A 15,715-nucleotide genomic window follows, 5' to 3' on the forward strand; every position below is an offset into this window, starting at 1 on the left:
TGTTGTCATAAGACTTTAGTTACATTACAAAACAATTACATTCATAGTTTACAACTTTACAGAAGAACGGGTTACGATACAAAAGAAAGTAAAATAAGGAAACTTTATCCTCGTTCAAGCTTGTGATGGGTCGGTATCCACTACTTCCTTTCCGAACCCTGAAAAATGTTAAATGTAATGGGGTAAGCAAATTACTCAGTAGGTGGTGCCTAAGACACACCTCTTGTGACCCCGTACATTCAAACAAATAATAGAGATGTAGAAAATGGGATCATGCTTTACCAAGGAAATACAACATCAATATCAAGTCCAAATGAGCAATATGGTGCTATGAAATGTAATATCGTGCCATATCGCTCCCCATTTTCAAAATCATCCATCACTTCACAAACTGTTAATACAACCCGTCCGTTGGTGACTTTGCAACAACACAAGAGAAGAATTGTCTACTATCCTTAACCCTTGGTACTTTCGCGGCGTCATTTTGGGCCCAGATAACTCAACCACGCTAGGGTGATTCTCCTAGTTCCCTTTAGGTTATATTAACACCACAGCCCTTTGGTGACTCCGCGGTGACTGGGTTTTTCATAAAATCACTTTAATCAAAACTTTGCCCCAAAAATTCATTTTTTATTCACTTCAAATCATTTTGCCCTTTTTCATATCCAATGCTATGAATGCATGTCACATGCCTTTTCAATACTATGAAAATGAAGGAAATTAATACTATACAAATTAACATGTTTTCTTATAACAATTTTTCCAACAAATTAATAAACATCATAGGCATGAAAATCTAACACTTAAACATGTTTTTCATACAAATCAATTAAAACACATAATCATGAATTTCATACACAATATTTACATCATTTTAAAAGCAATCAACTCAAATTAAACATGCTTGATAACAAATATTGGAGAAAAACTCACAAAGGAACAAGAAATTGATAATTAGAAATCCCTACCTCAATGGATGTAAAAAGCCCCAATTTCAAGCCCAAATTTTGAAATTTCTAGGGCTGGCCAAATGGTGAATTGCTTACATCAAAGTGACGGCCTTGACGGGCTCTCCGATTTGCCGCAAACGGCACTTAAAAACTCCAAATGGTTGGAGAGAAATTGAAACTTGAAATTTGAAGCAAAAGAAAAGAAAAATAAAAGTAAGGGGAGAGAGAGGGATCTGCCAGGAGAGAGGAATAAAGTGAGGCCAATTGATGGCCTAATGGCCACTAAAAAAAGTGAGTGGGGAGTGGGCCCCACCACTATACCAAAATATCCACCTTTTCCTTTATATATATATATGAAGCTAATTCCCACCACACATTTTAACCCATAATAATAAAATTATGCACCAAAGTAAACATGCATGAAATACAATGGACCCGTGACACAACACTCATGCACAATAATTTTAGTATCGGGTCCCACTCGGGACTTTCCAGCCCGAAAAAAAGAAAAAATATCAAAATAGGAACCAGTGCATTTCCAAGAGTCCTGAACTCAATGGAGTGTCCCAACCAACTCTCAGACACACCTGGCACACCCCACAGTGTCCAGTACGCCAAACGAGAAAAGACGAAAATACTCTCGTAAAATCAGAAAATTCCAAGAAATGAAAAATGATAAAAATTAGAAACATCATAGGACAAGTAAAGATAAAAATATAAAAGAAAACTAAAGATAAAAGTAAAAAAATAAAAAATAAAAATAAAGTGCAAATTAAAGAAAACAAAACTGCCTCAAACTCCAAAAACCAGTGCACACTAATATTGGAATTTTTTGTCTTTTTTTTTTTTTTTTTTTTTTGTCTTCTTTTTTTTTTTCTTTTCTTTTTCTTTTTTTTTTTTTGTTTAATAGTGTTGGTGCGAAAAGGAAATAAAATAAAGAAAAAAAAATTAATGGAAAACGTAAATTGAAATCTCAATAATTCAAATTCTTATTTTACAATTTCTCAAAGTTAAAAAAAAAAAAAAAAAAAAAAAAAAAAAAAAAAAAGAAAGAAAAAAAAAAAAAAAAGTTTAGATATATATATATATATATATATATATATATAAGCTAGGTTATAATGTACACATAACACCCCTATACTATGAGATTAGTAGTAATATATATCTCTTTGAGCATTTTCAAAATAGTAAAAGGGCAAAACGGGCATTACAGCACTAATTTATGTCAGATTTATGACTGAGGGGTCCTTTTGTACAGTGTGAAAAGTTTAGAGATGTTTTTTGCACATCTTTTCAAATAGGGAGTAAAGTCCTACGTAGAGTATATTTTACGGGTGTTTTTTTGTGCTTGTTCCTAATATATATATATAAAGAGAGAGAAAAAGAAAGATGTTAAAGTATGAGAGACAAATAGATTGGTACAAAGCAAATATGTTTGATTGATTGGTGGAGGTTTTCTTTTTTTAAATAAAATAAAATGGATTGCACAAGGGCACTATGATCTTTTTACAAGTACATACGTAACACTTAAATGTGTTAATTTTGCAATTAATTCTAGCATTTTGTATAAATATTTTGTAAAAGATGTTATTTTTGTAATATTGCCTGGGAAAGTTGTTGAACTTGCAATTTTCTCTTTAAAAAATCAGCCCATGCAACCATTATGTTTTGTATGTTCATAGATGAAAAGTTGTAGCTTGCGTTCATACATGCATCCGAGTCATATTAGATATATACATATAGTGTATTATATTTGTTCACACTAATCATTTCATTGACCTAAATGTGGTTATTTAATGAGTATAAGTGCCAAAGATGAGCTGTAGAAGCATTGCAGATCTCACAATAGAGATACAACAACTCAATTTATAGAGATGGCTCTGAATCCCTGATACCAATCGTGAATTAGATAACGAGGAATGATTGTGGAATATAATATGAATAAGTAATTTAGGATAATAGGTTTAACTTACCTTTTTATTTGATTTTTGTTTAAATTAAATTTATTAAAATAAAAGTAAATTAAATCACCCACAAAGCAAAAACTTAAGTGTGAGTAATGTAAAAGGTAAAATTAGAAAGATACTGGGTTTTAGCGAGGAAACCTAGTTGGAGGAATTCATCCAACATTGAAAAAATCTCAAAAAATGTCACACAACCTCGAGCAAAAATATCCACTATAAATAAAGCAAAGTACAATGATCTTCGATTCAATCTTACACCCTTACACTCTACCAAGAACTAATCGTAAGACAAAAACAAACTTTCCTTTTTTTTGACCTGGACAAGTTCAACCAGTTCAACTTTTCCTGAGTGCGCGCAGTTCTAATGCAGAGAATTCACCGGTTGGATTTTGAGGTTCAGCCAGTTTGATTTTGGCTGAGGGCTATTTTATGCAGAAAATTCAACTGCTAGCTTCTAATTTAACACTCAATATATCGGTTAGACTTCAATGTAACCATAACCACTAATATCCAACTTCAAATACTTTACAAGTGTTCTTCACACACTTAGCCTGACTAAATATTGTTCTCTGATGAATCAAAGTAGCTAGGCGTGAGTAGTTTCACTTGAATTTTTTACTTCTGAAACTGCGACTCAATTACAAACGAAAAATTACCACTCGATTTGGACTTGTTTTGAGCACCAAAATATGTCATTTCCCTTTCTTTTAGTTAGGGTACTTTTGTCATTTTACATTTATTTTATTCTTCACATGCTTTTTTTTCCAAATACATGCGGGCACTTTGGTCTTTTAATTGCTCTACTTACAAGAAACCCATATTTGCACCAAAAATAAAAATTAGGAACTTTTAAGAACTTAGAGAGGATTATCTATCCTATTTGCATACCATAAGGTGTGAGGTGTGTATCACTCACGACTCTATTTTAGTTAGTGTTACATTATTCAATTTGTTTAACTTTGCTTTAAAGGACCCATGTAAATATATATGTAGATCATATATATATATATATATATATATATATATATATTTTCCAAGGCAAACACACTACTTACATATTATTACAGATAAGCAAAAGTACAAGCAGGCAAAGCAAAAAAGAAAACAGGCCACTTGACAAGACACCATATCGGGCCACACTAGACCTAAAGCCCACAAAAGCCAGAACTGTGAGTCGACCAAAGGCCCAGTCAAACAAACCCATGAAAAAAAAACCCAACCACAAGAACCAGAAACTGCCACGGCACAACCAGCGCGAACCATACGCCCAAGGAACGACGTCAACAAGACGTAATCATCGGAAAACACCTCCAGCAACGGAAAGCACCAGAAACAGTAGACACCGGCGGACGGCATCAATGGAAAAGGATCCCACCAAGGGATTTGAAAAAAAAATGTCATGGCCAAAAGAAATCCCGAAAGTGAAAGCAGGGCCATGAGCAAACCGAGAAGGAATCGGTACACTGCAGATCGAAGGAATGGCGAGGCTGGAAGTGCAGGTGCTGCCGGGAAGGAGACGGAAGGCCAAACACAGAGACACGAGAAGACCCACCACAGAGAGACCCATGGAAACCCAACCGAACACCAAGCCTGGATCAAAGTGGAAGAGCGACACAAAAGGGCCAAGAGGGTTGCCGCCGGCCAACGAAACAAAAGAACCACCGACCAGGTGAAAGCCAATCGGCCGGACGACAGCCCCACCGGCAATTGCCTGCTGCAGTGAAGAAGAGAGATAGACACCACAACGCCGAACCCAAAGTGCAGAAACGAAAAAAAGAGAACAGACCGCTAAAAACCGGAGCACCAGCGACAGAGCTCCAATACCAGGATCAAAAGTATAGATCGTAAAGCCCTCACCAAAATTAGAACTGTCTCGCCACAAGCCATGGAGAAACCCCAGCAGCGGAAACATCACCGAACTCGAAAACTCTGATGAAACAAAGAGCCGCCACAACGAAGGGGGAACCTCTACAACACAGAGGTAAAATAGGAGATAACCCAAGATCATATATATAAACTCACTTGAGAACGGCCCCATATATATATATATATATATATATAATAGTTTTTTTTATAAATAAAATAAAATTACCATGGAAAAGAGGAGGGATATTTTGATGGGGCCGTTCTCAAGTGAGTCTTAGGCCATTTAGGCCATTCCCTAAATGGCCTATAGCTTCAGCCGGCCGTGCATTCATGTTGTGTTTTCGAAAAAGAGGACAAATTTGAACTTGCATGCTTATGCTTGTTAGTTCAGGTTTTCACAGATGTATTTAGACCTCCGAGAACACACGGTCTCATTCTAGGTAAAGGTGCATCCTAAGAAATATATGACAAGGAATTAAAAAGATAATTTCAACTTAAATGTTATTCCATGCGATATAGTTATTTATTGACACGTTGTTATGAGTGCCTGAGCTAGCTAGCGAAACATGGAATCACATGCTGTATTAAAATAGTAACGTAAGGATAAAGAAACAAACATTGACTAATCATATTAATCATTGATTAATTATCTAGGAAAATTGTTGTAAGGCAATGTGAATGTCTAAGATCTCATTCATCATTATTATATATATATATATATTAGGTAAAACCATAAACTTTCATCATCAAAATTGTAATCTTTTATGACGTATGGAGAATAAAACTAAGTCAACCTTGACCTGCATGATGGGCAATATACAAAGTATGAATTAGAAAACAATGTCAACCTTGACCCGCATTAATTTCTGAAGTCAAGGGAAAATATTAGTATAAACTAATTAAATCACAAAACCCACATGGGCAACCCCACATGGGCAACCGCCATTTTTGTGTTAACAAAATGATTTTAATTTGTTTTTAAAAAATAAATAAAAAAATAAAAAAAAACTTGAAAATGTAACAAAATTTTGAGTCAAATATTTACAAGATATTTGTCAAAGACCAAAACTAATTAGAAAACTAACACATTGCTCACTTTTATTCATGGATCAAAATGTATTTTAGCCCTCATCCATTCCATGCAATTACTCAGTTGTCCTTTACATAGAACGTTATCAAAATGTTGTCAAACTACTCAAATGACAAAGATTTATTGTACCCTTATTATGTAGTTTAATACTCCCTCTGTCCCAATTTTAGTGTCATATTTGGGAAATAGTAATTTTTAAGAGGACATGTGGGAGATGCATTGTCTCCCTAAAAAGTTACTAAATTGCCCTTTTAAGTTTTGAATATTCAAGTTTGAAATTTAAAATTCAAAGGGCATATATAAAAAGATGTAAAATATATTGTTTAAAAAAGGAAGGTGAACACTTATTTTGGGACAGATAAAAAAAATATATATGACACTTATTTTGAGACGAAAGAAATACATAAAACCTGAACAATCCTAGACAAAAAACCTACATACCTACCTACCGGTCAAACATTGTTTTACGACACTATCTTTCTCTCTCTATCTCTACTTTCATTCTCAATTCCTTTTTACAGTGAGAAGACGGCTTTGACTTTTGTGGTTTGAACTTTCGACTTTGACTATGGCATCCATTAGGTTGTTACATGCAAAATCATATACTAGAATGTTGTGGTGAGTTTTTCTCAACAAAGACAAAAATATATATGTTTGTCCTCTCAATATTGGAAAAAAAAAAAAAAATGCTTGAAAATAGAATTAATAAAATCGTTTCCAATGCATTGTGGCGCCTAGCAGAGGGTGGTGAAATTACTGGTTGGATGATCTTTACTCTGTCTCCAGTACTGGAGATGATATAATTCCTTGACAATAATATATATATTTGTATAAAGAGAGAGAGAGAGAAAGTTGTAAAAGTATGAGAGACAAATAGATTGGTACAAACCAACTATGTTTGATTGGTAGGTGGAGGTTTTTTTTTTAAAAAAAAAAAAAAAAAAAATTAACAATAATAATAAAATAAAATGGATTGCACAAGGGTAATATGATCTTTTTACAAGTACATACGTAACACTGGATCTTTGTCATTTGAGTTTCATAGGGGCATTTTGGTAAGGTTTTAGGTACGTAGAGTGCAATTGGCTAAATTGCATTGACAAGGGTTCAAGAGCGTGTCTTTTGTATATATATTTTTGTAATTAATTATGGAAAAATTACATATAAATGGAGTCAAAGTTTTATATTTACTTAGAGACTGAATTAAAGTTCCATATTTCTCTAAAATGGATTGCTGAGGTGGCACATAGTTTTTTACTGTTTAGAAATTGTGGTGCCTAAAATATCCTTCCGCGAAGGTACTACTTTTTCTTCGAAGGTACTACTTTTTTGAACTGAAGGTACTACTTTTTGGCGTCCAGGTACCATGTTTTTTAAACACCCGCGAATGTACTACTTTTTCTCCGAAGGTACTACTTTTTTGAACTGAAGGTACTACTTTTTTGTTAGGGAAGGGCATTTTAGACACCACAATTTTTTAAACAGTAAAAAACCATGTGCCACCTCAGCAATCCATTTTAGAGAAATATGAAACTTTGACTCAGTCTCTAAGTAAATATGGAACTTTGACTCCATTTATATGTAATTTTCCCATTAATTATAGTCTTTTGTATAAATATTTTGTAGAAGATGCTAGTTTAGTAATATTGCCTGGGAAAGTTGTTGAACTTGCAATTTACCCTTAAAAAAATCAACCCAAGCAACCATTATGTTTTGTTTGTTTATAGATGAAAAGTTGTAGCTTGCGTTCTTGTGTGCATCCGAGTCATATTATATATATATATATATATATATATATATATATATATATATATATTCAAGAGCGTGTCTTTTGTATATATATTTTTGTAATTAATTATAGTCTTTTGTATAAATATTTTGTAGAAGATGCTAGTTTAGTAATATTGCCTGGGAAAGTTGTTGAACTTGCAATTTACCCTTAAAAAAATCAACCCAAGCAACCATTATGTTTTGTTTGTTTATAGATGAAAAGTTGTAGCTTGCGTTCTTGTGTGCATCCGAGTCATATTATATATATATATATATATATATATATATATATATATATCATTTCATTGACCTAAATGTGGTTATATAAGGAGTATGAGTGCCAAAGATGAGCTGTAGAAGCATTGCAGCTCTCATAATAGTTGAAAGCTTTTTTGTGCTTTTGGGATTTGGAAGTAATGGTAAAGGAGCAAGGGCAGAGCGGCTTTGTAAAGGAACGAGCCCGAATATTAGATGAAAAAGGTAAATATTGTTCCAAAATGCATGTTTACCTCTCTTAATCAATATTGTTTTCCTCTCTTTTTTCTTAGCTTGCCACTTTAAGTTTCTTTCTTTCTTTAATGGTCATCTAAATTTTATTTTTATATTTTCTAGGAAACAACCGCAAGAATTAAGTTCCTAAATGCATGAGCGACGAGTTTTACACACACATTGCAAATTTGACTTAGTTTAATATTCTTCATTTCCTTTTTCTTTTCGATATTTTTTTCAAGTAAGGACAAGTTCTATTACTGAAAGGAAAAATTACATATAAATGGAGTCAAAGTTTCATATTTACTTAGAGACTGAGTCAAAATTCTATATTTCTCTAAAATGGATTGCTGAGGTGGCATATGATTTTTTACTGTTTAGAAAATTGTGGTGCCTAAAATGCCATTCCCTAACAAAAAAGTAGTACCTTCAGTTCAAAAAAGTAATACCTTCAGTTCAAAAAAGTAGTATCTTCGGAGAAAAAGTAGTACCTTCGCGGGTGTTTAAAAAACATGGTACCTGGTCGCCAAAAAGTAGTACCGTCAGTTCAAAAAAGTAGTACCTTCGAAGAAAAAGTAGTACCTTCGCGGAAGGGTATTTTAGGCACCACAATTTCTAAACAGTAAAAAACCATGTGCCACCTCAGCAATCCATTTTAGAGAAATATGGAACTTTAACTCAGCCTCTAAGTAAATATGAAACTTTGACTCCATTTATATGTAATTTTCCCTTACTGACAAACTAATTACCTTACAATAACGTTTTATATTCAGGTCACTTGTTATGCTTACTTTTCACAGCAAATCAATTAAAGCCCTTTATAACCTGAAGTGTGACTCATTTTATGTCCCATCCCAGTCAAGGACCTTATAATTGTTTCACTCTGATAATTGAACCTAACAAATAGGCCTAGAATCATTTTCCTTTCTTTTCTTTTTAATTTCCCATTTCGCTCATTCCTTTTCTGTGGAGACTAGTTTGGGATTTGTCGTTTTATCAAAATGAAACTACTATTCTTTACTTGTGAATGAAGGAATGTGGAAATGTCGCGACTGCATCTCAACCCACGGAATTTATTTTTCTTTTTCTTTTTTATATCTATTTTAAAGTTAATCCATATGGACAATCCTTTAACACATTTCAAAAATAATCATTTTTGAAACTAGAAGTTAGTATTAGATATCGAAAAGAAAAAGGAAATGGAGAATATTAAACTAATTAAGTAAAATTTGCAGTATTTACATTGGGCAATCCTTTAACACATTTCGATATTGTAATGGCAGTACGGGAGAGCCAAAGAATTTTTTCATTTAAACCGATAAAGATTGTTGAAGCTAAAAAGATTGAAGGTATGTAGACTACGTCTAGTCATTCTATTCTCTTTCAATTTCCATATAGACACTGAAATTCTTTAATTCTTGAAAAAAAAAAAAAAAAAATTTCCATAATCTTTTGCATTGTATCTTATCACTTCAAAGTTGGCAGCAATCACCAACATTATTGAGAATACCATTCCAAAAAAAAAATTAGTGAGATTTAAAAAAAAAAATTAAAAATTTAAATTGTGACACATAAATGAATAGAAAATTGGTACTTGTGCAGCAGAAAAGACCAGGAAAGGAGCAGATTTTCCAAAAAAAGCAAAAATTGAAAATAAAGCGACACCATATGTTAAAGCTAAAAAGCCTAAAGGTATGTGGACTATAATCTTCCTCTGGAATCTAGCCATGCTATTCTCTTCTAATTCCTATTTACTTTCTGAAATTCTACAATTCTTGAAAAAATTTCTTTTTCTATAATATTTCGTTTAGCACATTATAACTTTAATGTTGGTAGCTATCACCAACATTACTGAGAATACTTTTTGTAAGAAGTTGAAACATACAAGTAATAAAAAATCGGTACCTATGCAGTTGACCTGACCATGGAAAGAGCTGCACTTTCCACAAAACCAGAAAGTGAAAATAAAGGAATATCGAATGTTGAAGCCAAAAAGCCTGAAGGTATGTAGGCTATAATCTCACTATGGTATCTCACTATGGTATCTACTCATGCTATTCTCTTCCAATTCCAATTTACTCTCTGAAAGTCTACGATTCTTGAAATATATTCTTCTTCTACAATCTTTCGTTTAGCACATTATAACTTTAAGGTTGGCACCTATCACCAACATAAGCAAGAATTTTTTTTTTTTGGAAGTTGTGATACATAATTAATACAAAATTGGTACTTATGCAGTTGAACAGACCAAGGAAGAAGCTGCACATTCCAAAAAACCAAAAAGTGAAAATAAAGAGATACCGAATGTTGAAGCCAAAAAACCTGAAGGTTTGTAGACTATAATCTCAATCTGGTATCAAGTCATGCTATTCTCTACCAATTCCTATTTACTCGAAAGTTTACAATTCTTGAAATATTTTCTTTTTCTATATATAATCTTGTGCTTAGCACATTATAACTTTAAGGTTGGCAGATATCACCAACATTGGTAAGAATTTTTTTTAGAAAGTTGTGCACATAATTAATGAAAAATTGGTACTTACGCAGATGAACAGACCATGGAAGGAGCTGCGCCAGTTTCCACAAAACCAGAAAATGAAAAAAAGATGCCGAATGTTGGAGCCAAAAAGCCTGAAGGTATGTAGAGTAGAATCTCACTGTGGTATCTAGTCATGCTATTCTATTCCGATTCCTATTTACTCTCTTATTGTCAATAATTCATGAAATATTTTATTTTCCTATAATTTTTAGCTTAGCACATTAAAACTTTAAGGTTGGCATCTATCACCAATATTAGTGAGAATTTTCTTTTAAGAAGTTGTGAAAACATAATTAATAGAAATTGGTACTTATGAAGATGAACAGACCATTGACGGAGCTGTACTTTCCACAAAATCAAAAAGTGAGAATAAAGAGATACCGAATGTTGAGGCCAAAATATATAAAGGTATGTAGACTATAATCTCACTCTGGTATCTGTTGCAAATATTTTTGAAAATTAAATCCCTCTTTCATCATACACACAAGAAACAACATCATCACACAAGCATATATGGAAATAAAAATCATATAGATTCACGTACAATATAATATTTTACATGGGTTAGCTACGTCCATAGAGGGAGAGATTTCACTCTAATGTGTATCAATGGAGAGAATGTACAACTATAGATGTCAAAACCCCACACACTCTTTCACTATTTTCCTCTTTCACGCTTTTGTTCTTTTTCAAACTAATTAAGAATACAAGAGCCCCTTTCTTCTCAAGGCTACAACCACATGAATTATGTATACTCTTCCCTCTCCTCAAAATACTAACAGTCCCTTACATCTTTACTCTCCTTCACTCTAATCTCTCACACCCATCTCCATTTATGGAGTTTGAAACCCAATTCCTTATAACTTGCCTACAAAGAGTTATCATATAAGTCACAACTCTAAAATAGAAACCTAATGAGATACAACTTCCTCCACAAATTTTAACCTTCCAAAACGAAAAGGAAACTAATTTTCGTACATAAATTTTGAGCCATAAACCCAACAGTATCTACAAATGCTATTTTCTTCCGATTCCTATTTACTTCCAGAAAGCCTACAATTCTTGAAACATTTTTTTTTTTCCTATAATTTTTAGTTTGCACAATATAATTTTTAGTTTCCTATCACCAACTTTAGTGAGAAATGTTTTTTAGGAAACTGCAAAATATAATTAATAAAAAACCGCTACTTATGCAGATAAACATATCATGGAAGGAGCTAAACTCTTCACAAAACCAGAAAGTGAAAATTTAGACATAACGGGAGTTGAAACAAAAAAGCTAGAAGGTATGTAGATTTTAACCTCACTTCGTTTTCTAGCCATACTATTCTCTTTCCATTCCTATTTACGCCCTAAAAGTATACAATTCTTGAAATACAGTATTTTCTTTTCCTGTTATTTTTAGTTTAGCATATTATAACTTTAAGGTTGGCAGCTTTCACCAACATATATTAGTGAGAAATTTATTTTAGGAAGTTGTGACACATAATTAATAAAAAAAAACTGGTACTTATGCAGTTGAGCAGACCATGGAAGGAGCTGCACTTTCACCAAAACCAGAAAGTGAAAATAAAGAGAGATCGAATGTTGAAACCAAAAGGCCTGAAGGTATGTAGACTATATCTCACTTTGGTATCTAGTCATGCTATTCTCTTCCAATTCCTATTTACTCTCTGAAAGTTTACAATTCTTGAAATATATATATCTTTAAAGTTGGCAGCTTTCACCAACAATAGTGAGAAATTTTATTTAGGAAGTTGTTATACATAATTAATAAAAAATCCGAACTTATGTAGATGAACAGAATATGGAAGGAGATACACTTGACACAAAAAAAGAAATTGCAAATATAGAGATACCAAAAGTTGAAACTAAAATGCCTAAAGGTATGTAGATTTTAATCTCACTCCGGTATCTAGCTATGATATTCTCATCGAATTTATATTTCCTCTCTGAAAGTCTACAATTCTTCAAATATTTTATTTTCTCTATAATATTTCATTTAGCAGATTATAGCTTTAAGGTTGGCAGCTATCACCAACATTAGTGAGAAATTTGTAGGAAGTTTTGACACATAATTAGTATAAAATAGGTACTTATACAGATGAACAGATCATGGAAGGAGTTGCACTTTCCACAAAACCAGAAAGTAAAAATACAATACCAAACGTTGAATCCAAAAAACATGAGGGTATGTAGACTATAATCTCACTATGGCATCTAGTCATGCTATTCTCTTCCAATTTTTATTTACTCTTTAAAAGTCTACAATTCTTTAAATATTTTCTTTTTCTATAATCTTTTGTTTAGTACATTAAACCTTTAAGGTTGGGAGCGGTCACCAACATTAGTGAGAATTTTATTATTTGAAAATTGTTACGCATAATTAGTAGAAAATCGTTACTTATGCAGATGAACAGAATACAGAAGGAGCTGCACTTACCACAAAACCGGAAAGTGAAAATACAGAGATACCGAAAGATGAAACAAAAAAGCCTGAAGGTATGAAGATTTTAATCTCACTCCAGTATCTAGCCACACTATTCTCATCCAATTCCTATTTACTCTGTGAGAGTCTACAATTCTTGAAATATATATATATATATATATATATATATATATATATATATATATATATATATATATATTTTATAAACTTTCGTTTAGCACATTATTACTTTAAGGTTGGCAGCTATCACTGACATTAGTGATAATTTTTTTTTAAGAAGTTGTGACATATGATTAATAGAAAATCGGTACTTATGTAGATGAACAGACTAAGGAAGGAGTAGCACATTCCAAAAAACCAGATAGTGAAAATAAAGAGATACCGAATACTGAAGGCAAAAAGCCTGAAAGTATGTAGAATATAATCTCATTCTGATATCTAGTTATGCTATTCTCTACCAATTCCTATTTACTTTCTAAAAGTCTACAATTCTTGAAAAATTTTCTTTTTCTATATATAATTTTTCGCTTAGCATATTATAACTTTAAGGTTGGCAGCTATAACCAACATTAGTGAGAAATTTTTTTAGGAAGTTGTGACACATAATTAACGAAAAATCGGTATCTATGTACTCTTCTTATTTAGTCTAGTGTTGTTATTGTTGTTGTTGTTGTTCACACTTCTTATTTAGTTTAGTATTGTTATTCTTGTTCTTATAATAGTGAGTGGATATTGTATGAACAACTATTAGTTGTCAGTTTTACTTATCAAAAAATATATATTAGTAGTCATTTTCAAATCGTTGCTGCTAAATGTCAACAGTGAAAAAAATTCCAGCTAAAAAAGGATTCAAATATTAACTGAAGTAAGGCAGCCCGTCAGTTTGAAATTTAAGCTTCTTTGATTTCTAATTATTATTGGAATGGTTTATTATTCAAAATTACAAAATAATAAAAGACCATTAAATTAATGTTAAATTACAAAAAAAAAAAAATACAAAATACAAAATTATTAGTTAATATTAAATTTCAAAATTGACCTTTGCATTTTAAAATTAAAAAAAAATATTATCAAAATCTTAGTTTAACATTAAATAGCAATGTCAATTTCAACCAAATTATCGAGTTGAACAACTGGATAACTTTTTTTAATTTAAATTAGACTGTGTGATTTTAACCCTATATTTGTTTCTAGAAAGAACTAAAGAAGTTATTTTTTTAAAAAAAAAGTTATCGTTTTCCTTAAGCACGACAATATTCTGTGCCTTATAATTTGTTTTGTTTTTTACATCTTTGCATGGGGATAGGACACATGATAAGATTCTCTGTATGTCATGTTGAGAAATGAAATCAAATGCATATATATATATACTTAATATAATATTAATTAGTACATATATATTCTTGCATGTCATGTTTGTGGTGTTATGTTGAGTTATTGATGTTACGTTGAGCACTTGAGCAGGCAAATGAGCTGGCTTTCGGTGAAATCCATCACCTAAAAAGGTTAGTGCATGATTTGTTGAATTTATTACTTCTTTTTTATAAAACATATATATAGTTGAATTTTTGGCACCTAATTTTATCACAATATACTGTATAACATATACACCTGTAGAGCTTTATTTTACACCTTTCTTTTTATATGTCTAATTTTTTGAACATTTATATAATAATAGATTCAATCAAATCCGTAATTTAAACATGTACTTTTTTTCTATTTTGCATGGGGACACACATGATATGAAATAGCTATATATGAAATAGCTATGATTTTCTAGCATTTTCTTCTCACCGTTACAAATGATGAAAATTCAGATTAAGATTTCCACAATGAAATCTAGTGGTAGATCCTGAAATTATTAAGATAATAGAAAGTTTGAGGGTTTAAAGTCACCGTATGAAAATTAAGGGAAAAAAAAAAAAGTATTACCAGTGTCTTTCTTACCCCACCATTTATGACTTTTGTACTGGTCACGTTGACTGCAGACAGACGATATAAGTAATTTTCTACGTTGGTGGGCTATATAAAGGAAGATAAAGACCACAAAGTTCCAAAATTTTCATTCTTATTATAATTGCATTCACACGAATAATTAGAAAGATGTGAACCACGAAAGTAATGAGAAATGCTTCCATCACTTCTTTAAAAGTAATGAAAAATGTAGTGTTTAGGACCATCAATACGTCATACTCTTATTATTACCTTATTAAAGTTTTATTTCTTTTATTTATTTATGAAAATAAAATAATTTAAAAAGCAAGAAATTCTTTTCTTGTAATAAACCACCTGGCCCAATACTAAGCTATTTACAAAGTAAAATTTTTTTTTTCCCCCTTCGAGAGTCAATATATATATATTTTTGTGTGTTTACCGAGTCAATTCAATACCTCTCCTAATTGGAATAACAAATATTTACTCTTAATAACCTCAAACATTTGATATACATGATCACGTCGGTAAAGCCTTACAAATTTCATACAAGCATGCCGTGCAAGTATGAGCTCGTTTTAAATTAACACACTTTGAATACTTAAAAAATTATTATACAAGTTACATTTTAAATTATTCATGTTTTCCGTGTGAATTTTTGTACAT

General features: G+C 31.8%; 1 protein-coding gene across 1 annotated transcript; it reads left to right on the forward strand.

Moving 5' to 3' along the window:
* Window positions 1–11,875: 11,875 nt before the first annotated feature.
* Window positions 11,876–12,867, forward strand: LOC132310066 (uncharacterized). Its single transcript, XM_059808306.1, has 4 exons — window positions 11,876–11,954; window positions 12,187–12,276; window positions 12,465–12,554; window positions 12,773–12,867. Exons 1-4 carry the CDS (start codon window positions 11,876–11,878, stop codon window positions 12,865–12,867), a joined length of 354 nt encoding a protein of 117 aa, XP_059664289.1.
* Window positions 12,868–15,715: the final 2,848 nt, after the last annotated feature.

This window comes from Cornus florida, unplaced genomic scaffold (assembly GCF_030987335.1).
Source record: "Cornus florida cultivar Cherokee Brave unplaced genomic scaffold, ASM3098733v1 CherokeeBrave_3.0.0_Hap2_Chr05, whole genome shotgun sequence".
In the NCBI taxonomy this organism is placed as follows: domain Eukaryota; kingdom Viridiplantae; phylum Streptophyta; class Magnoliopsida; order Cornales; family Cornaceae; genus Cornus; species Cornus florida.

Bases quoted from the DNA above. Each gene is read 5' to 3' on its own strand.
- LOC132310066 (XM_059808306.1), top strand. From the start codon at position 11,876: ATGGAAGGAGCTAAACTCTTCACAAAACCAGAAAGTGAAAATTTAGAC. The intron at 12,277-12,464 runs GTATGTAGACTA...GAACTTATGTAG, and splicing joins TGAAACCAAAAGGCCTGAAG to ATGAACAGAATATGGAAGGA. The intron at 12,555-12,772 runs GTATGTAGATTT...GTACTTATACAG, and splicing joins TGAAACTAAAATGCCTAAAG to ATGAACAGATCATGGAAGGA.